This window comes from Mus pahari, chromosome 2, assembly GCF_900095145.1.
Source record: "Mus pahari chromosome 2, PAHARI_EIJ_v1.1, whole genome shotgun sequence".
Lineage (NCBI taxonomy): Eukaryota > Metazoa > Chordata > Mammalia > Rodentia > Muridae > Mus > Mus pahari.
This window is the reverse complement of record NC_034591.1, coordinates 76,209,689-76,231,529: the sequence shown is the minus strand read 5'-3', so window position 1 is coordinate 76,231,529 and position 21,841 is coordinate 76,209,689. Positions and strand designations below refer to the sequence as shown.

The window sequence follows — 21,841 nt, the reverse complement described above, 5'->3', positions numbered from 1 at the left end:
TCCTTGGGTACTTTCTCTAGCTCCTCCATTGGGGACCCTGTGTTCCATCCAATAGCTGGCTGTGAGCATTCACTTTGGTGTTTGCCAGGCACTGGCATAGCCTCACAAGAGGCCACAATCATGACAAACCCTGAGTTAGAACCATATATATATATAAAATTTTATATATATATAATTTAGATATTTTCTTATTTGCATTTCAAATGTTATCCCCTTTCCTAGTTTCCCCTCCGAAAATCCCCAATCCCCCTCCCCTCTCCCCAAGCTTCCCAACCCACCCACTCCCATTCCTGGTCCTGGCATTCCCCTACACTGGGGCATAGAGCCTTCACAGGATCAAGGGCCTCTCCTCCCATTGATGACCGACTAAGCCATCCTCTACTACATATATAGCTAGAGCCACAAGTTCCACCATGTGTTTTCTTTGATTGGTGGTATAGTTCCAAGGATCTCTGGGGGTACTGGTTAGTTCATATTGATGTTCCTTCTATGGGGCTTCAGTCTCCTTCAGCTCCCTGGGGATTTCTCTGGCTCCTTCATTGGGGACCTTGTGCTCTGTCCAATGGATGACTGTGAGCATCCACTTCTGTATTTGTCAGGCACTGGCAGAGCCTCACAGGAGACAGCTATATCAGGCTCCTGTCAGCAGGCTCTTGTTGGCATCTGCCTAGTGTTTGGGTTTGGTGGTTGTTTATAGGGTGGATCCAGATGTCCTCATTCTTAATAGTTGAGTAGTATTCCATTGTGTAAATGAGCCACATTTTCTATATCCATTCTTCTGTTCTGGGACATCTAGATTGTTTCTGCCTTCTAGATATCACAAATAAGGCTGCTATGAATATAGTGGAACATGTGCCCCTGTGGCATGGTGGGGCACCTTTTGGGCATATGCCCAAGAGTTGTATAGCTGGGTCTTCAGGTAGATCTATTTCCAATTTTCTAAGGAACCTCCAGACTGATTTCCAGAGTGGTTGAACCAGTTTGTAATCCCACCAGCAATGGAGGAGTGTTCCTCTTTCTCCATATTCTCACCAACACATATTGTCACCTGAGTTTTTGATCTTAGCCATTCTGATTGCTGAAAGGTAGAATATCAGGGTCATTTTGCATTTTGATTTTTATTTCCTTAAGACTAAGGACTTCAAACATTTCTTTTTTTTAAATTTTTTATTAGATATTTTCTTCATTTACATTTCAAATGCTATCCCAAAACTCCCCTATACCTTCCCCCACCACAACCGGCTCCCCTACCCACTCCCACTTCTTGGCCCTGGCCTTCCCCTGTACTGGGGCATATAAATTTTGCAAGACCAAAGGGCCTCTCTTCCCACTGATGGCCGACTAGGCCATCTTCTGCTACATATGCAGCTAGAGACACAAGCTCTGGGGGTACTGGTTAGTTCATATTGTTGTTCCTCCTATAGGGTTGGAGACCCCTTCAGCTCCTTGGGTACTTTCTCTAGCTCCTCCATTGGAGGCCCTGTGTTCCATCCAATAGAATCCACTTCTGTATTTGCCAGGCACTGGCATAGCCTCATAAGAGAGAGCTATATCAGGGTCCTATCAGCAAAGTCTTTCTGGCATATGCAAGAGTGTGTGGGTTTTGTGGTTGTATATGGGATGAACCCCCGGGGTGGGGCAGTCTCTGGATGGTCTTTCCTTCTGTGTTAGCTCTGAACTTTGTCTCTGTAACACCTTCCATGGGTATTTTGTTCCCCATTCTAAGAAGGAGTGAAGTAGCCACACTTAGTCTTCCTTCTTCTTGAGTTTCATGTGCTAACTACAATATTGTGAGGATCTGGATTCCTCACTGTACTGGCTAGTTTTGTGTCAACTTGACACAACTGGAGTTATCACAGAGAAAGGAGCTTCAGTTGGGGAAATGCCTCCACGAGATCCAGCTGTAAGGCATTTCCTCAATTAGTGATCAAGGGGGAGGTCCCCTTGTGGGTGGTGCCATCTCTGGGCTGGTAGTCTTGGGTTCTCTATAAGAGAGCAGGCTGAGCAAGCCAGGGGAAGCAAGCCAGTAAAGAACATCCCACCATGGCCTCTGCATCAGCTCCTGCTTCCTGACCTGCTTGAGTTCCAGTCCTGACTTCCTTCAGTGATGAACAGCAATGTAGAAATGTAAGCTGAATAAACCCTTTCCTCCCCAACCTGCATCTTAGTCATGATGTTTGTGCAGGAATAGAAAGCCTGACTAAGACACTCAGCCTCAGACACTGTGTGAGATAAGTGTTTAAAAGTTGCTAAATTCAGGGTAATTTATTATCCAGCACCAGATAGCTACTACCCAGAGCCTTGTCCTTATGTGATCTCTCAGTCCTAGCAGTACAGGTTGTTCTCATATCTGCTATTTCTATATTCTCTAGAGTTCTCTTAACTACTTAGGAGACATTTTTCATTATGCCAATCTCATTATAGTTAATAACAATTCCTTACATTAATTTTTCTCTATCAAATTTGGTACATTTTTCTTCGCCTGATTAGATCCTCACAAAACACCATGTAAACTGATGCTTCTAGTTAAAAAACAAAACAAAACAAAACAAAAACATAAATTTCAACTCTGAACTAGATGAACACAGACAATTCAAGATAGAGAGCTGTTAGGAAAAGTATCTGTTACAGAGAGAATCTACTGCTACATTTTGGATAACTGCTTTCATAATATTTGGCCCCATCCTTTCTCCATTTACTGGCTAATTTTCATTTTCAAGGACAACACAATTTCCATTTTACCTTTTCTTTAGGTCACAATCACTACATTGGTATGATACTGTCTTTATTCTTGTTCTATTGCTGTAAAGAGACATCATGACTGAGGTTACTTATAAAAGCGTTTAACTTAGAGGTGTCGCTTACAGTTTCAGAGGGTCAGTCCATTTTCCTTTATGGCAGACAGCATGGCAGGCAGGCATGGTGCTGGAGCAGTACCTGAGCACTTATACCCTAATCCATAGGCAGGAGACATAGAAAGAGTGAGACTGGGCATGGCCTGAAACTTCAAAGCTCATCCCAGTGATCACCTCCTCCAGCAAGACCACACCTCCCAATCCCTCCTAAAGAGTCTACCGCCTGGGAAACAATCTAAACGCATGAGCCTATACGGGCTATTTTTTATTCAAACCACCACAGATACTAACCGATTTACCATTTAACTGCTCAGAGATATCACAAGCCTTGTTGTTTATTTGTGATTTTTCTTTCTTAAACAAGTAAAGTTGATATCAAAATCATATTTACCCAAAGAGAAAAGATAAAAAGAAAACTACTCGATCTCAGTATTTTAAATTGGACTAAGTCTTCTTTGTGTGATACTGAAAGTGAAAGTCACCTGCTCTCCACATCGATGCAGTGCTCACTGTTCTCACGGATACAGTCACTCCACCAACCACATCAATGCAGTGCTCACTGTTCTCACGGATACAGTCACTCCACCAANCACGGATACAGTCACTCCACCAACCACATCAATGCAGTGCTCACTGTTCTCACGGATACAGTCACTCCACCAACCACATCAATGCAGTGCTCACTTTTCTCACGTATACAGTCACTCCACCAACCACATCAATGCAGTGCTCAGTGTTCTCACGGATACAGTCATTCCACCAAGCACATCAATGCAGTGCTCACTGTTCTCACGGATACAGTCACTCCACCAACCATATCAATGCAGTGCTCAGTGTTCTCACGGATACAGTCACTCCACCACAGATACAGTCACTCCACCAACCGGTTGTCAGCATACTTGACTTTGTAGTGGGCATCTTTCCCCAGACATATATACTTAAAAAGCAATGGATATTAAATGTGAATAATGCATTTTTAAAACTTTGCCATAGAATTTAGTTGTGAAACAAATTTCAACACTAAGTCATGGATAAAAACACACAAGAAAGAGAAAATCACAGACCCAACTCCCTCTCTGATGAACATAGATGAGAAAATTCTCAATAAAATATTTGGAAACTAAACTTAAGTTCAGACAGAAAGGATATTCACCATGGTCAAGTTGGTTTCATTTCACAGATAAACAGTTGGCTCATCATACATAAGTAAATGTAACTCATCATATGAAGATGGAAATCAAGGTATTATCTAGCCTTGAACAAACTCCAACCCGCTCTCCTGATAGAAATCATGGAAAGCCTAAGGAACGCAGGGTATACCTCACCACAGGAAAGCTATATATGATAAACCAAGATCCAATATCAAACTAAGTGACGAAAACTCATGACAATCCCACAAAAATCATGAGTAGGACAAAGATTTTCATGCTCTACATTGCACTTCAGAGTGCTTGAGTTCTTAGCTAGGGTAATAAGATAAGAAAAAAAGCAATAGCAGTAAGAAAGTCAAAAGTATCTCCATTAGCAGGTGATCAATCCTATGCATAAGTAATCCTAGAGACTCCACAAAAAACAAACAAACAAATCTCTTGAGAACTGATAAGCACTTCCCACAATTTGGCAGCATATGAACTTAACACACAAAATCCAGTAGTTTTTCTATATATCAATGACAAACATACTGAAAAAGAAAAGCAGGGAATTAAACCAATTCACAATACACATTCACACACACACACACACACACACACACACAAGCAAGAATACACAAAATACCCAGGGATGAATCTAAGGACATTAAAGACTTCTACAGTGAAAACATTAAGACCCCAAGGAAACTGAAAATACTAGAAAATGGGAATAGCGGCCATGCATATAGGCTAGGAACATAAATATTGCGAAAATAACCATCCTAGCAAAAGTAATTTACAGATTCGCTGCAAATCCTCATCAAATTCCAAGCAACACTTTATATAAATAGAAAATATAATGCTAAAATTCATACTGAAATTTGACACAGACAGCCAAACCAATCCTGAACAAAAAGATCTATGTAATAAATGCCCTGAGTTTGGCCTGCTGAAAACAGCTCACCAGACACCAGCTGTTCTGTAAGTGTTTCTGTTGTTTCTCCATTCCCCTCCATTGCTCTATCAGATCAATCCCAAAGCAGTGAAGGTCATGGCAGTGCTGGGAATATCAGACCGCAACATACAAAAGAATGAAACGGTATTTTCATTTGTCACCCTGCACAAAACCCAAGTCCAAAAGGATGAAGGAGCTCAATGTAAGACTCGATACTCTAAAACTACTAGAGAAAAAAGCAGAGGGTATATACTTCAATGTGCAGGCGGCATAGGTAGCACTTTTCAAACAGGACTCCAGTAGACTAGGCAATACCAGCAACAGTCAACAAATGAGATGGATCTCAAAATAGGAGAAAGTCTTTTCCAACAAATGTTTAACAAAAGAGTAGCGTCTAGTGTCTAAAATATACAAAGACCTAAAAATCAAATCAAATTGTAAAAAAATAACCTACCCTGGGAATCAAATTAACAAACAAAATGTTTAAAAATGGGTTATGTAGGAGTGGAGCAAAAGTTCATCAATTAAGAACATTGACTGTTCTTACAGAGGATCTAGCTTTGGTTCCTAGCCCCACACAGTTGCTCATAACCGTCCACAACTACATTTGCAGAGTCCAGCACACTCTTCTAACCTCCTCAAGTGCTAGGTAGGCACAGCACACACACACACAGCAGGAAAAACACTTCCATAAAATTCTTTTTCATGTTGTAACTGTGCAACTGGAAAAAGAAAGTTCTCAAAAGGGAAATACAAATAGTACACATTTTCAAAAGTGTTCAACATCTCTCAACGATGAGAATTTTAAGGAAATTGCCTTAAAATTCCATTGTGCCCCAGTCAGAATGGCCATCATCAAGAATATAAATAAGAAATGCTAGCATGAGTGTGAGGAAAGTGGGATCCTTTTACACTATTGGTGAGAATGTAATCAATCTAAAGGGTTCTCAAAACAAAAACACCTTATGTGCTGAGCATGATGGAGTATATCTTTTTCTTTCTTTCTTTTTTTTTTTTTTTTTTTTTTTTTTTTTTTTTTTTTTTTTTTTTTTTGGTTTTTCGAGACAGGGTTTCTCTGTGTAACCCTGGCTGTCCTGGAACTCACTCTGTAGACCAGGCTGGCCTCAAACTCAGAAACCCGCCTGCGCCTGCCTCTGCCTCCCAAGTGCTGGGATTAAAGGTGTGTGCCACCACTGACCAGCAATGGAGTATATCTTTAATCCCAGCACTCGGGAGGGAGCCAACAGGCAAGTAGGTGAGTTCCAGGCCAGCTAGGGGATGGACACATAGTGAGGCTCTTATTTCAAACATAAATAATGCTTTAAGACCCAGATATAGCACTCTTGTGTGTAAATACCCAAAGGTTCCTTATCATGACAACTGGCACATGAGGGTTTGGCCATAAACAAGCCATTTAAACTACACCCTCTAAGATTTAGGAACATTGAGGAAGAAAGGTTAGGAAAAAGAAAAAAAAAAATCAAGAGCCAAAACATAGGGGAAATGGATGGAAAAATCCTAGACGATACAGCCAATGTGACCATGAGCTCAGAATTGCTATAATTATAATTATTTTTGCAGGATGTGGACAGGCCCTCTCAACAGTCAAGTCACAGATGGGGAGGGGCTCACGGGACCCTAATCCTTAATGCCAAACTCTTAGCTACAGACTGACTCTGGAAGAGGGGTAGCCATTGTCTTCAGTTGTGTACCCCACTGAACCCACCAGGTTCCAAGAGACAGTTCACAGAGACAGTCCTGGCCAAGCCCAGGGGGTCAAAACAAACAAAGACATAAATGGATGGGGGAGCAGTTCATAGGGGAGGTAGCTGTACGGAAGAGGGAAGGAGATGAAAGACAGTGGGGTGGAAGCAACCAGAATGCATTAAACACATGTATGAAACTGATAAATAACAGAATGAAACAAAACGGGAAAAAAAATTAAGAGGGCGTGACTTTAGCGTTTCTCCAAGCAAGGGCGTGCCCACAGGCAAGTGTGACAAAAATCTATCTAACTAACATCAAATTCACATTTTCCTCCCAGGAACCATCATAGTGCTCCATCAGGCTGTTTTGGTGTCTCATCAGAGGGAAGGCACAGCCCCGCCGCCTTACACCAGGCGGGACGTACGCCGATGACGTCAGCGCACCCAGGGCGTGACCGCCGGACGCTACCATTGGCGGAGGTGGCCTCACCCTCCCAACCGCTGGTCCCGGCCCTGGCAACCAACTCACCTTCCCGTTGGGGTGGAAAGGGAGGCCCGGGTCTTCCGTGGTGGGGAGAGGGCAGACACGGCCGGTTTCCTCCGCACTTCCAGCGGCGAACCCCGCGGCGGAGGCGGCGGCCTCATAGTCTGGGAAGGGATTGGGGAACGACCGCTCCTCCATCTCCGCCTCTCCTAGGTGGAACTTGAGTCTCTTTGACATGGTCTCGCCCATGTCCGCGCGCTTTCCCTGCCCGAGAGCTCAGGGCACGGCGCGCAGGCTGGGACAAACCTCCTGGAAGGCGTTTAGGCCGGGGCTCCGCGGCGAAGCCTTCCTGGCGAGCGGTGGCTTGCACATCTGGATGCAGCTAGCGCGAAGAAGCCGAACCTCCAGCCTTCGCCAGTCACGCCCTCCCAGCAGCGGCTCCCAGCCTGCCGGCCCAGCCCGCCGAACCGCAGAGTCTCCCAGTTACCCTCGCCTCTCCCGTGGTCGTGTCCTTCCGAGAGATTCTAGAGAAAACGCACGCCTAGAAAGCTCACGTTCCGGTAGGGAAAGCCTGCGAAGATGGGTTCATTCAAAGTGTGAGCGGTTCGCAGACCAGGGAAAAGCGCACCTTCAGACGCTCCATCACCAAACTGACTGCATTTCACCAGCCCAGCCTTGCCTCCCGTCCGTGTCCTCGGCCCCGGTCGTGCGCCAATCACAGGAACAGTAGCCACTTTGTTTGATTAAAAATACCTCTTCTAAAGAAAAGAATTTCAAAACGGCCTAAAACAGTGAAAAGATAGCCTCCCGAAGGAGTCGGGGGGGGGGGGGATACAGTCCCTCCCATTCATCACCACTGGGAGGGGGGTTGCTTGGAGGAGGAGCCACAGGCCTTTGTTTTGTTTTCTTAATGTTTTGTTTTCATTCTTATTGTTTTGAGTAAGTACACATCTTTAATAATGAGAAATAATATAGAAGAATAATTATTAAATCAGCTAAATATTTTATAGACCAGAGAACCCCATGGTCAAGAGATTAACATAATTGGCCAGCAGAATAACATGGATGGCAAATAGATCTTTGCATTTCTATAATCACAATATATAAAATGACAGCCTTCCTTGGTTCTGTGGTTTTGTTTTTTTGTTTTTTTTTTTTTTTTTTTTTTTTTTTTTTTTTTTTTTGCACTGTTTACTAGAACCAAATCTGTGTAATGATTTAAAAGGAAATACTGTATTGCAGTTCTTTCATTTAGTAAATATTGGTACTTGGTGACAAAATGTTTCTGCCCTCTGGGCATACCAGGTTAGTAGGCAAGAAAATCAAGAATCAGAGAAGAGCCTGATGTATGTGATTTCCGGAGCCCAAGCAAGGTACATTGTTATTCTAATACCAAAGGTGACATAGTGGAACAATATCAAACAGCCAAGATTTCAGGCATTCCTGCCGTTGGCCTCAGAATGGAGTAAAGTGGAGAAGGGTTAGGTTTTTATCCCGTCCCTCCCTTATCATATGCACAACCACAAACCTCCAGTGCATGATCATGAAAGTGTAGATCAGAGTTATAAGAGTCAGACTCTATCTCCTGGAAGCCCTAACTAGCTAAGCTCTGCCACCAGCCTTAATATCCAATTAAGAAACAACAGTAAAAGCAGAAAAAGATTTGCTGAATGCGCCTACAATTGGGGAGAAGGACAAAGAACCAGAGACAAACACAAGCAGGCAGTCTCAAGGACACACACACACACACACACACATAAGGCCTACCCAGCTTGTTTGTAGATCCTGACCCTTTCACTGAGGATTAAATGGTAGACCAGAGATTTCTATGCCTGGCTAAGCAGCCCAGGTTCAGATGTGGTCTGGCTTAGCATTGGCCCCTCACCGTATCTGCTTCGCTACCTTCTGTAAGGTGGTCTGACAAGCCCTCCCACTGTGGAATCTTCAGGAGACAGTTCTTCCCCTGGCTAGCCTAAGTTTTAGCCTTTATTGTGTTTCTCACAGAGGAAGTCCTCCACTCGAGTACATGTAGGTTTATGCTGTTACTACAGCTGGGGTGTGGGAGCCCAGCCCAGGAATGAACAGGTTCCAGAGAAGGTGTAAGGAACGGGCAAGGAGAAGGTTGAGTCGGACACCAAGTCAGGGGTCAGTTGCAACTCTGATAGCAATCAGAAATGTATTTATATACAGATTTCAAAAACATTCCTGATTTCTCAGATATGGATCATAACCATTTAGTCTTGGCCATACGTTTCTACTGTGTCCAGGTTTCTAGGTTAAGCACAGGTAGAATAGATTTTATCATCAACCCCATATCCCTATTTCTAAAATTCTGCAGATCATTTTAGCTTAAGCAAGCATGATCTAGCAACCCATTCTTAGGCTGGCAGCATTTTGCAGTTTCAAGATGCTTAGATAGAAAATAGATAGAATCTGAGTCAGTCCAGATGGATCACTCTGCTTTAAGCACTATACTTTTAACTTTAACGGTCAATCATATTACTTGCAAATTAGCCTGAGTCTGAGAAGTCAGGCTTAGGAATTGTTGAAGCTGTTACTTAATTTTGTAATATTTGTATGTATAATCTTATAAGAATTTGTGTAATAAAACAATTCTTTTGTTTCTAAATTAACATTACATCAATCAGGTATAAACCAATCTTTAAAAGAATGATAAATCCTAATGCCTTACTCTTCTTACATTCTTTTATATCATTCTTATACCATGTATATATGCTGTTATATTATCCTAGTCATCCTAGCTTTTTGTTGCTGAGCTCTTATTAGGGGCTTAATATGTATGGCCCTTTACCTTGTACATTATATTTCTAAGAAATCTAAATATCCTGTAAAAGTTTTGTGCTCTGATCTGCTGTCATTCCTCCTGTCCTGCTGAACCAAGCAGCCTCCTCTTGAGTTCATACTATTCGAATTATTTTGTTCCTGAGTTTGCTTAGGGGCAGATAGCAATCTTCAAGGCACAGAGAAGACTCCCAAGTAGCATCAACTACGGTTACTTCCCAGAAAGAAGGGGTAGGACATTCAGCAATTTGTCAGGGGTCTACAGAAACAATTTGTTCTCAAAATAATATTTTAAAAGAGCGTGAGTTTGCTCCAATATATAAAGTGCCCTACTAACTTTGTGGTTGCTGTTTAGATGTAAGTACTCCTAATTGTCACTATTTAGTCTGTCATTGTCTGGGTATCTGCTATCTAATAACTATGTCACACCCCAGAGCTTACAGTTCTTTCTTCATTATCGTGTATTCCCAGCTCTCATGCTTTTCTTTTAATTGTCTTTAATTTTTATCATTACATATTGTCTTAGTCAGGGTTTCTATTCCTGCACAAACATCATGACCAAGAAGCAGTTGGGGAGGAAAGGGTTTATTCGGCTTACACTTCCACATTGCTGTTCATCACTGAAGAAGTCAGGACTGGAACTCAAACAGGTCAGGAAGCAGGAGCTGATGCAGAGGCCATGGAGGGATGTTCTTTACTGGCTTGCTTTCCCCTGCTTGCTCAGCCTGCTTTCTTACAGAATCCAAGACAACCAGCCCAGAGATGGCACCACCCACAAGGAGCCTCTCCCCCTTCATCACTAATTGAGAAAATGCCCCACAGCTGGATCTCATGGGGGCATTTCCCCAACTAAAGCTCCTTTCTCTGTGATAACTCCAGCTGTGTCAAGTTGACACAAAATTAGCCAGTACACATATTATATCATTTATATAGGATACAATTGAAAAATCACAACTTGTCTGATTAATTTGGGGAAACAGGACTGAATATATTATTATTGGACTATCTGTCCCTCTGGGAGCCTTACAAATGGATAATTTGTCCTTCAGAATGAAAGTGGCATATCCCTGCTTTTTCTCCTCCAGGCCCTCCCACACCACTTTTCCCTTCCAAGTTCATGTGGGGTTTTTGTTGTTTTAAAACAAGTGAGTTCCTTTTAATGCTGCCCCTGCGTGCATGGGTATAGGACCATCTACTGAAGCTTGATCCAGACCCCATCCCTGACCCCCAGGCTCTTTACCATGTAATCAGACATTTGGGTTCCTGCCTGCCTGCCTGCCTGCCTGCCTGCCCTCCTCCTCCTCTTCCTCCTCTTCTTCCTCCTTTTTGTCCTCCTTTTTCTCCCCACTCCTCTTCCTTTTGCTCTCTTTCCCTTTTCCCTCCCCTCTGTCTCCTTCCCCATGGTAACTTCCCTAGCCTCCTTCCTTGGTGCCAGTGAACTCTGCCTGAGACCAGCTTGCCAATGAACCTGTGTTTATATATACTTTAATCTGGCTTGAATAGGCTCATTTGACTGCCTGAGAAATAACTTATCAATACTATTGCACAAGTGCACATATCTTGCCAGCCGAGTCATTGTAGCTCCCAGAATTCACATCTGGGCAATACAGTGGTTTGTGTATACAATAGCATACATAGTATTATGAAAGCCGACCAGTACAAATGAAGCTGCCAGTTATGTACCAACTTTGTTTCTACTCAAATATGTGCTGTCTTCAACAATGGGGTCTTACGATCGGACTCTGGGGGGCGGGCAATCAGGAGCAATATCAATAGGCTGTAACTTTTGGAAAGGGGGTGTCTATAGAACTACACTAACCAATAGTTCCAAAAAAGGTAACCCATAACCGGCTCTGGCTCTTGGCTTTTTTTTTGCGGTGGGGCAATATTTTATGGTATAAAAGAGGAGGCATTGACTCCATAATCATTGAGTAATTCAATATAAACTCCTTGTTCATAAATATACATTTTAGGGAAGCTTCTAAAGTAGTATGTTTCCATTTAAAAAGTCTTTAGTGTTAGTTTTCTCCCTCACACTCTGTCCTCTACCCTGCCCTCTCAAACCCCACCTCATTTAAGGTTTTCTGTTTCATTGCTTCCTTTCCCCTTCATAGCACCTGTGTGAATAGCTTTTTACATTTAGCAATTCACCTTTGATGTTTGTATATACTTTAAGTTTTTATAATATGTAATTGATCCATAATAAGCCATTAGGTTTTAAAACTGGCCATACAGGGTCATTGAAGTATTTTGAATCAGGCCTTAGCATCATTTTTAGGGATTAGTAACCTTTTGTAACTTCTGTAACTTTTTGGTGTATATTTGACCAGGGCATGATTAGGGAGGTGGGGTTATCTGTACTTTTGTTATTATATTTTGTAGTTTTTGTGTATTTTATGGGCCATCAATTTTTATGTATTATAGATATCATATCCAGGTTCAAAATATGTTCTACTATAGGGGAATGATATATGATTACTTTATTAGGTCATTATTACAGCATAAATTTTCATTTTGACTGTAATAGCTACCTGTCAGTTCTGGGGTTGTTATTTTTATTAATAACATTTTCTTAGAACCTTTGTCTATTAAAATGTCTTGTGTCTCTACAAATTTTAATTGTTAATTGGATATATGCCTATTATCCACAGATCTTATAAATATGTGTTTGACCTGGAGTTCTTACAGGTTTTGGGTTTTTTTTTTATTTTAAATTTGGTCATTTCATGTATTTTTTGTTTTGAAATTATTTCAAGCTTGTAGGCCACATTCCTGGAATTAGTGCCTCACTATTTAGGCTTAATGTGTATGTTCCTTTTGAGTTGAAATATAATTGTGTTTAGGTGTATAGTCTATGTTAGACATGTTAGGTCTGCTGTGTATTTTAATGTTGGAAGTAGAAAATGTTTCATTTCCTCGGAGTCATGAGTTGAGAAGAATTCTGTTACTAGTGTTATTTGATGTGATCCAGGCAGTTCCAATGAAAGTTAAAGGTCTGGAATTTTGCCCCAGTGTGTTCCCTTTAGTTTGCTGTTTTGAGGACTTAGTTGTTTATAGTAGTACTTTGTCACATTCTTTCTAGTTATAATTGGCCTTGTCACATAGAACCACCTCCAGAGATCATTAAAACTTTCTGGATCCTCATGATGGAAGTTCTGTGGTCCCAAGTGATCATTTACCATGTTGTTTGTGCTATCGGTCACAGTATTATCTAATGAGACTTGGAATGTTAACTGTGGTATGGCCATAGAGCATAATAGTATCTGTAGATTTACATTTTTAAGTACTTCAAGGTTCAGCTATTAGCCCTTCTGTCTTGATTAATTTGTAAAAGGCTTTAAAACAGTATTGTGGATGATTCTTCTGTGGTGCTTTATTTATTTATGTATTTGTGTTATTAGGGTCCTTTAAATATAACCCCATATCTTCTAGGAATATTATTTAGCTTTTGGGTTTTAACCTCTGGCTCTGTAGGATGTGGATCCACAGAGCCAAGCACCATCTTGGGATATGCCTTCCTTCTTAGTTTGTCCCTTATCTCTTCCCCAGAAGTAACATTTTTAGATGATTTTTTCATGATCTGCTCAAATAAAAGCTTTTAATTCAGTCAATTTTATAGTCGACCTGATATATAAGTAGTCAAAGGAGTGTGGTCTGAGGTTTGCCTCGCTCTTTCTCCCCTCACTTCTTCTTCCTCCTCAGTATTTGTTATTTTTTTGGTTTTGTGTCTGAGTTAAGGTTTTACTGCTGTGAACAAATACCGTAACCAAGACAAGTCTCATAAAGGACAACATTTAATTGGGAGTGGCTTACAGATTCAGAGGTGCAGTTCATTATCATCAGGGTGGGAGCATGGCAGCATCCAGGCAGGCAGGTGTGGTTCAGGAGGAGCTGAGAGGTCTGCTTCTTCATCGGAAGGCTGCTAGCAGAAGACTGGCTTCCAGGCAGCTAGGGTGAGGGTCTTAAAGCCCACACCTACTCCAACAGAGCCACACTTTCTAATAGTGCCACTCCCTGGGCCAAACATATACAAACCATTACAGTTTTGATAACCATTTTTCATGAGTTCTAGCTCTCCTACCTCTGGCTCTTTGCATGGAGCAAAGGGTTTCCCTACTTTAGCCACAGTTCTACGAGGAGTTCGAGAGTAAGATTCATTGCAAACCAGGCCTTGTATACTGCAGTACACCAAGCTTAGTCTCTGGTCACAAAACCTTGCTGGGAGTGTTTCATTTTATTATTATCACCAGCTAGTTCAATTAGTTTGAAAAAGTATTTATCTCCAGTTAATTTGCAATTAGTCTGCTGTTTATCCATTGGATTCCTTCATGGAATCCTGATAACTCTACCAGTTGTCATGATCATGCTATTTCAGAAATGTAAATGAAAACATTTATGCCTTTCCACAATGTCAAATTTTATTGGAAAACAATAAATTTGCAAGTTTTAGTGGACTCAATAACAGCAACTTGTCAGATAATTCTGCCTTTTTTGGTAATAGGGCCAAAGCAAATGATTGTTCTTTTACTGCAAATGGCATCTGTATTGATTAGACAACAGACTTAGAAAGAGCTGGAGGTCAGGCTACTAGAGTCAGGATTGAGAGTGAAGATATAGTCTGCTGCAGGGATAAAGGGAAGTCACAGAAGGGCATGTGGCATCTGGAACAGGGACAGTTAGAAGTTCTCTGCCTGGCGGTCCCTGAGGCAGACACCCCTTCTGTGATAGGCAGTGCAGAGCCAGTGCCATACAGGGATGGGTGTTTGCCACTTTATAGGATCCATGAGGAACTTCACTTTGGTCTCATATGTCTTACAAATTCCTGGGCTGGTTTCCATTATATGATTTTAATACAGCCATATTCCTCTACAGTCTCAATTTGCCTCCAATAAATGTACAGGGTGGCACCCTTTCTACATCAGGACTACATCATTTGTGCCTCATGGATGATGCTGGACAGATTGGGCTGTTTTCTTGTCCTCTCAGGAACACCAGGATCCCCCACCCTTGAAATGGAGTGAAAGCTGCTTTTGTAATGGAGTCCCCCAGTACAAGCCTTAAAAACTGTAAAAGCTCACTGTTTTCCACAATGTGAAGTGACTTAGAACTGGTCGTGGCCTGCTCACAACACACAGTGTAGGAGAAAGCCCCATCTCAAAGATGGCACATGGCACTTGGCAAAACTGAGTCAAAGAAACAGTACTGACAGAACAAGTGGCTGTCACGGTAGCATCCCATCAGCATGCTGTACTTCCCTGTGCTCAGCTGCATCGTTCACCTTTCTCCCACCTTCAGCAAAGGAAATAGCCTCAATGTTCAAATTTTCCATGCCTACAGAGTGGGGAGCCCCATCTGTTCATGACTGATACTAAGAGTCATTCTTCCCCCATGAAGACCTCAGTAAGTAAAGACACTGGTCCTCATGGAATGTGTGATGTGTGATCATGTAATTGTCTCTCCACTAGTTCCCTACCTTTGAGGGTCTTTGTAGCTGAATGCCTCCACTGCCTTCCTAACTCTGACTTAGGCAGTTCACATGGGAAAGCAGCACGGTCCTGGGGCAGATTTACTGCCTCAAAACATAGAAGACGTTAAAATGTTCGAAAGGGAAATCTACAATGCAGTAGGGCTATCATGACAAAACCAGAAGGTTCTTTCTGAGGTGGTCTGATAACTTGCATGCAGACCCAATGCCACCCTATTTGAAAGGACCCTCCCCCACCCCCTTTCTCCACAAGAACAGGAAAATCACCTTATTCTGATTTTCCTTATATCCTAGAGACAAAAAAAAAAAATCCAAAAATAAGTAAAATCACTTACTCTCACCGTCAGTCCCTAACTGCTTGTATCGATAATACAGTGATGTTTTATACATGCAATTAGAGACTAATTAGTCCCTGATATCGTATCACCAAACACCAATCTCAGAGCGGACAAATAGCATTATAAATGTTACCATCTATGAGGCTAGAGAGATGGATTAGCAGTTAAAAGCATTTGATGTTCTTCCAGAGAACTTGAGTTTGGTTCCTAGCACCCATATCGATTCACAGGGCCTATAACTACAGTTCCAAGTAATCTGATGGTCTCCTCTGGACTCCACACACACACTTACACAAACACAGACACCACCACCCACCGCATACACATGTTCATATGAACATTGACCAAAGTAATTTAGGGAGTAAAGGGTTTCTTAGGCTTAAATATCCCACTCACAGTCCAACACTAAAGGAAGATAAGGCAGGAATTCAAGATACCTAGTGGTAGGGATCATCAGGATAGAAAATCCACAGTGCAGCCCATGAACATCCGCAAGACACTCTTGGCCACTAGCATTAACAGTGTCCTCCAACTTCTCCTGGCCATAGTAAAAAGACTGGGAAGGCTAAGGAGAGAGTTTGAGAAGGAAAGGTGACATCAAGAACAGAGATGAAATTATTTAGGGAGTGGAACTAGATACCACCCCCACACCAACCCCCAAAACCATACCACCGCTTAGCCTTGGGAAGTGAGAACATGAAGAAAGGAGAGTCATCCCAGGTGCTCTAAATACAGCAGTCTAATTTCAGAGCGCTTAACGAATGTTTAACTCTCAGAAGTGAGTAATTTATGCTACAACTAACAACTAATATAGCCTAACTTTCATTGCTTCTGGGGGCTGCTCTGAAATTGATTTTTTGTTTGTTTGTTTGTATTTTGTTTTTGTTTTTAATTGACAAGTTAGGAAACATAGGGACCTGGAGGATCCATTTCTGCTTCACCCAGTAAGAAACCAGTCCAACTGGTTCTCAGCCTACACCCAGCTCACAGCTGTGGAGAAATTAGCTGCAATTTGTTTTATTGTTTTAAAAAGATGTTTTACAACTGAGGACTTCGTGCATGGTAGGAAAGCCTTCTGCTGAGTCCCACTCATGGCCTTAATGTTAGCATTCTTGCCATTTCCTTCCATGCTCCCTCATCATCTGGGGGGACCTCCAGAGACCAGTGTCTTTTGCAAGAATATCAAAGAGCTTTGCATACATTCTGGGACAGCCAGAGCCTGGGCTGGAGAAAGCAGGTATGTGAGGAGACATCTGTAAGGTCAAGAGTTACCTTTTGCCAGAAGTCCAGCTAAGGGACTTCCTGCCTTTCTTGTTCCTGCCTTTTTGTCCCTTCCCTCAGAGGTCACATATAGTGGCAAAGCTTTGAGGCAGAACATTTGTACTTTTCAAGAACTCAAAGGATGAGCAAGGACAAGATTTCAGGAGCCATATGGGTTCCCAGCAGACAGCTAAAGCCCCTCAGGAGTGCCAGCACTCAGGAGGGCTTTCCTACACATTAACTCAATCTCAGCTGCCTCCATTTGACTTTCAGACACTTCCCACCTCCAACTCAAAGCAAACTTTCTTAATGTTGTGACCCTTTAATACAGGATGTTGTAATGACTCCCAACCATAAGATTATCTTCATTGCTACTTCATAATGAAAGACCCACAACGTGAGGACCCCCCCACGTTCTGACTCAGGAGAGGCGACACCCCCAAATCACTCAAGAGAAACTGTCTTGATGCAAACCACAAGAGGACTTTTATTCCAGGCACAGACAGTTTCTATGAGCCTCTAACAATAGCACATTTGCATAGCGGATTCCAGCAACAATCAGGATGGTCCTTTTTGAACAAATACTCCCTGAACCCAGGAAGTGGGTGGGTGGAGGAATATCATCGCTATCTGTTTTATGATTAGCATGCCTTGGAGCATTGAGCCACAAAGGTCACATTCTCAAGCCTGGGCCTAAAGGCCTAGTTGTTTTTTTTTGTTTTTACGTTATATTTTTTCAATAACTGTAATTTTGCTAGTTATGAATTGTAAATATGTAAACATCTGTGTTTTCCTATGGTCTTCAGTGACCCCTGTGAAAGGATCCTCCAGCCCCCACAAAGGGGTCCAAGCATGCATTAGGTGTGCTTTACCATAGTGTTCACAACTAACAACCCTCAAGTTGTAAAAGCCTTCACAGTTTACAGAATAAGAGAAAAAAGCCATTTTCTTCAGGCTCTTAAATTTTTGCTTGTGATACTTACTGTATGATTAATATTAAACCGGCTGTTGCTTCTAACACAATACGCTTGTGTTGAAGATTCCTTGAAAATAAAACTAAGTCGAAGCAGAGCTCCGCGTGCCTGGAGTCCGATCCCTGACTAATTGGCACCTTTGTGATTAGATTAGCCCTGCTGAAAAGCTGGACACCCGAATGAGTACTGCTTTAGTTTACAGTTTTGTAAAAGCGGTGGAGCAGCCACTGACCCAGGGAAGGTCAGTCTGCCCTCAGAACCACACCACCACCAACTCAAGCAGTGCTGGAGAAGCAACCAGCAAAGCACAGGGGGCGGGGCCGGGGGCGGGGCCTGGGGCCGGGGCGGGGCCGGGCCAGGGTGACCTGGCTGCTAGGTCGTGAAGTTCCGAGCGCTGCCTCGTCAGCCTTCAGAGCCGCCATGCTGAGCGCCACGAGCCTCAGGCTCGCCCGGGCGCTGCGGAGACCCCGCGCACTGTCTGCGGTCGCCGGGAGGTGTCTGCAGGTGCCCGGGGCCAGGTTCTGTTCTGACCAGAGCGAGAGGGCTGAGCAGCCCCGCACCTTCCACCCGGCGCTGCTGCAGGTCCTGGTGTGTCCGCTCTCCAAGAAGCCACTTAGGTGAGACTCACGCGCCGCCTTGGCCCGGGGAACCGTGGTGGCCCGCGGGCCCGCCAGCGGATCAGGAGCTCACTCCCTGGACGCCACCCGCCCGGCCGACCCACATGCTGGGGTCAGCCCCGCCCAGGACCCGCGTGAGCTTTTCTCTGGCTCGCCATTGGCTGCTCTTTACAGTCTATCCGGGAGCCTTAAAGAACGACTTGATTTCTCAGGCTGGGTAGGCTCCAGAGCCTCTTGAAACACAGTGTCAGGGCCAGCGTCTGGATCTTTCTTTTTTTCTTCTTTTTTCCTTTCTTCCGTTGGTTCGTTTCTTCCTTCTTTCCTTTCTCCCTTTCTTTTTTGTCGCACGCGCGCTTGCGTGAGTGTGTGTGTGTAGAGAGAGGGAGAGAGAGAGAGACAGGGAAAGAGACATTCAGACATGATCAGAACTCAGGGCAAATACTATTGACTTCCTGATCTTTCCAGCCTCTCCATTCTTTTTGATAGAGGATGGGGAGACAAGTTTCTCTATTTGGTTTGGTCTTTCCTGGAACTCCTTTTATAGACCAGGCTAGCCTCAAAGTTGTGATACTTGCCCTGCATCAGCCTCCCGAGAGCAGGAGATTACAGAAGTTAACCGCCACTTCTGGCTTCAGTCTTTTTAAAACGTCTGTTATTCCCAGTGTCCTGTCATGTGTATGAACCATAAAGAACCAAGGCAGATCCAAAGCAATTCACTGCTATGTAAAAGCTAAGTCATAAATTGGGAATAATAAAAAAAAGATAATACGAGAAATACTAATTCTAATGGGAATAATTACAGATTGTAAGATGATTTTTTCTAAGAGAAAATGTTGGATTGGCCTATGCTTTTAAGACTAATGTTATTGGAGGAGTAACTATAAATATTGGATACATGGTGCCGTTTATTGAGCAACAAGCCTTTCTAAGCTTTTAGTTTCCACAGTTCGTTTTGTTCTTTTTCTCCCTTAGATATGAAGCATCGACAAATGAATTGATTAATGAAGAGTTGGGAATAGCATATCCAATCATCGATGGGATCCCTAATATGATACCACAGGCAGCAAGGACCACACGTCAAAATGAGAAGCAAGAAGAAGCTGAGCAGCACTAGACCCTGATAGTTAAAAAGCATAACTACTGCGTTCTCTTAATTCTGTATACCTTTAACGTGGGGAGGGAGGACTGGGGTGGAACAGTGATTCTGCCTTGGCCTGCTTGACTGTTCCTCCCCTGCCCTCTTTAGCAGGACTATTCTGATCTGCTTTTCTGGAGGAGAATGTCCCACAGGGCTGCACCCGTACAGACCACGGACAGGCTTTGATTTTACAGTCTGCTCTTGCCAACCACCATGCTAGCTAGTGTGTGTGTTCTTCCACCTTTGGAACCAGTAGGTGTAAAACTCTTTAAGCTTAGTTAGTACAACCGTAGCTGGGACAGCACGTGCATTAATAAGAGGTCTGCAGCAACATCTGTGAAAACTACATATAAACCCACTTGATTTATACTAAGATCTGTTTGTCTTATTTCTCTCAGGCTTAGGGCCAGGAGGCAGGCTATGGAAGCTTTTTCATGCATGCTATATCCTTGTTTTTTGAAGATTTCACTTAGAACCACTGTGTCAGAGGCCCGCTTTGAATCCCATTCATTTGAAAGCTAGTGATTTGAAGTATTGTTTAGTTTCAAGGTCAATGGTAAGCTTAAGTGCTAAGAAAATTCTGACGTTGTAAACTTGCCTTCATTACTTTGGTATTACATTGTTACATCAATAATAGAACAAGATGCTCACAGTTTACCACCAAACCCAGCTTGCAGGGGTGGGAGGATGTCTGCTTGAATGGGTGGTTTTGTCTCAAGAGTCTGATAGGAAGAGAAAATGTGAAAATAGTTTATGTAGCCACATTTTCTTTACAGAGGCATTTAACATTCAAAATAGAATAATTCCCCAGTGAGGTCCCTTCAGTAGGTAAAGTCAGGAATGGGCAGCTGGTTATAGCCTTTTAAGTTTAGTATTTCAAAGCACACTCCAGTTTTTCTTGCCCTGGAAAATGTGGTATGTCCTCAGGCCTTTAACCTCAGTTTTCTAGAACTGTAATAGACTGATTGAGGATGATATAGTATCTACTTTAGAAACATAGCCTGAGTTTTTTCAATCCTTACCCTAAAGAAATGCAAGAATTGGTTATAAATTTAATTAGTTGCACACACCCAATGCCTTGTGCATGTTAGGCAAGTGTGTAGCCACTGAAATCCTCTACCCCTGATTTATTTGTCTCTTCTCTGCTTGTGTGGGGAAGAGCCACAGCATGGGGAAGTCACAGGACAGATTGGTGGAGTTGATTCTCTCCTTGCACCATTGGGTGAGGGAGCCTCAAGTCAGGTGGTCAGGCTTGGTGGTGAGACCTTTATCGTACTAATTGTCTCACTGGCCCTTAATTGATTCATAATGAGCTAGCCTCCTAAACTAGTTTAATAAAAGATGTACATGATTCTCCCTGGGAAAGAGAAAATTAAAATCTGTCATGTATGTTTCCTATTATATTGTCAGTATTATTAAGTATAAGTCACATTCTTATTCAGTGGCAACACAGAGCTGAACTAGATCATAGAGTGTCTCCATTCCTGAAGTGGAGCTTTTAGCCCTGAATTTCACATTTAGCCAACTGAAAGCTGTGGACAATGTAAATGAAAGTTTTGCCCATAAAGCTAGTGTTAATCTGATAAGTCAGTTGCAACTTTTTAAATTTAATCGTGACAAGTTGTCAGGAAGCTGACAAGTTGTCTCTAAGGGAGCTAAGTATTCTCTCATCAAAGTATCTACGTGTACAAAGAACCCTGGGTGCAGTTATAGGCATAGTACACAGTCTTTAGTTTCAGAACCTGGAGAGGAGGTAATAGCACAGTTTAACAGACGGACGAACAAGCTTTTCAGGATTTCCTTGAGCAGGGAGTTCCTCTGAATCCCAGCACTTGAGAGGTACAGCAGGATCAGGAAGTCAGTCAGTCAAGGACATCTTGAGCTAGAGAACCCTTTAAGGAAGGTGTTTCAATGGTAGGGGCATTAAGAGGGTACTGGGATAAACATGATCAGAATACATTTTATACATGAATAAAATTTTCTGTATTGCATAATTAATATGTGTTAGTAAGTAGTTTACTCAGAAAAATAATAGTAGGTGTGTCTTAGTTGGGGTTTCTATTACTGCCATGAAATACAAAGATCAAACGCAAGTTG

General features: G+C 42.6%; 2 protein-coding genes across 2 annotated transcripts in view; one reads left to right on the top strand and one right to left on the bottom strand.

Moving 5' to 3' along the window:
* Lancl2 (LanC like 2) overlaps positions 1-7,992 on the bottom strand; it is a 40,195-nt gene extending 32,203 nt beyond the window's left edge. The window contains exon 1 of the mRNA XM_021189962.2: positions 7,176-7,992. Within this exon, the coding sequence (XP_021045621.1) occupies positions 7,176-7,379 (204 nt within the window). The 5' untranslated portion in view covers positions 7,380-7,992. The remainder of the gene's footprint in view (positions 1-7,175) is intronic.
* A 10,360-nt stretch (positions 7,993-18,352) lies between these two features.
* Positions 18,353-20,113, top strand: Pyurf (PIGY upstream reading frame). Its single transcript, XM_021191590.1, has 2 exons — positions 18,353-18,606; positions 19,579-20,113. Exons 1-2 carry the CDS (start codon positions 18,410-18,412, stop codon positions 19,718-19,720), a joined length of 339 nt encoding a protein of 112 aa, XP_021047249.1. The 5' UTR covers positions 18,353-18,409; the 3' UTR covers positions 19,721-20,113.
* Positions 20,114-21,841: the final 1,728 nt, after the last annotated feature.

Coding starts and splice junctions, on each gene's coding strand:
- Pyurf (XM_021191590.1), top strand. CDS start 18,410: ATGCTGAGCGCCACGAGCCTCAGGCTCGCCCGGGCGCTGCGGAGACCC. Junction 18,607..19,578: donor CTCTCCAAGAAGCCACTTAG/GTGAGACTCACG, acceptor TTTCTCCCTTAG/ATATGAAGCATCGACAAATG.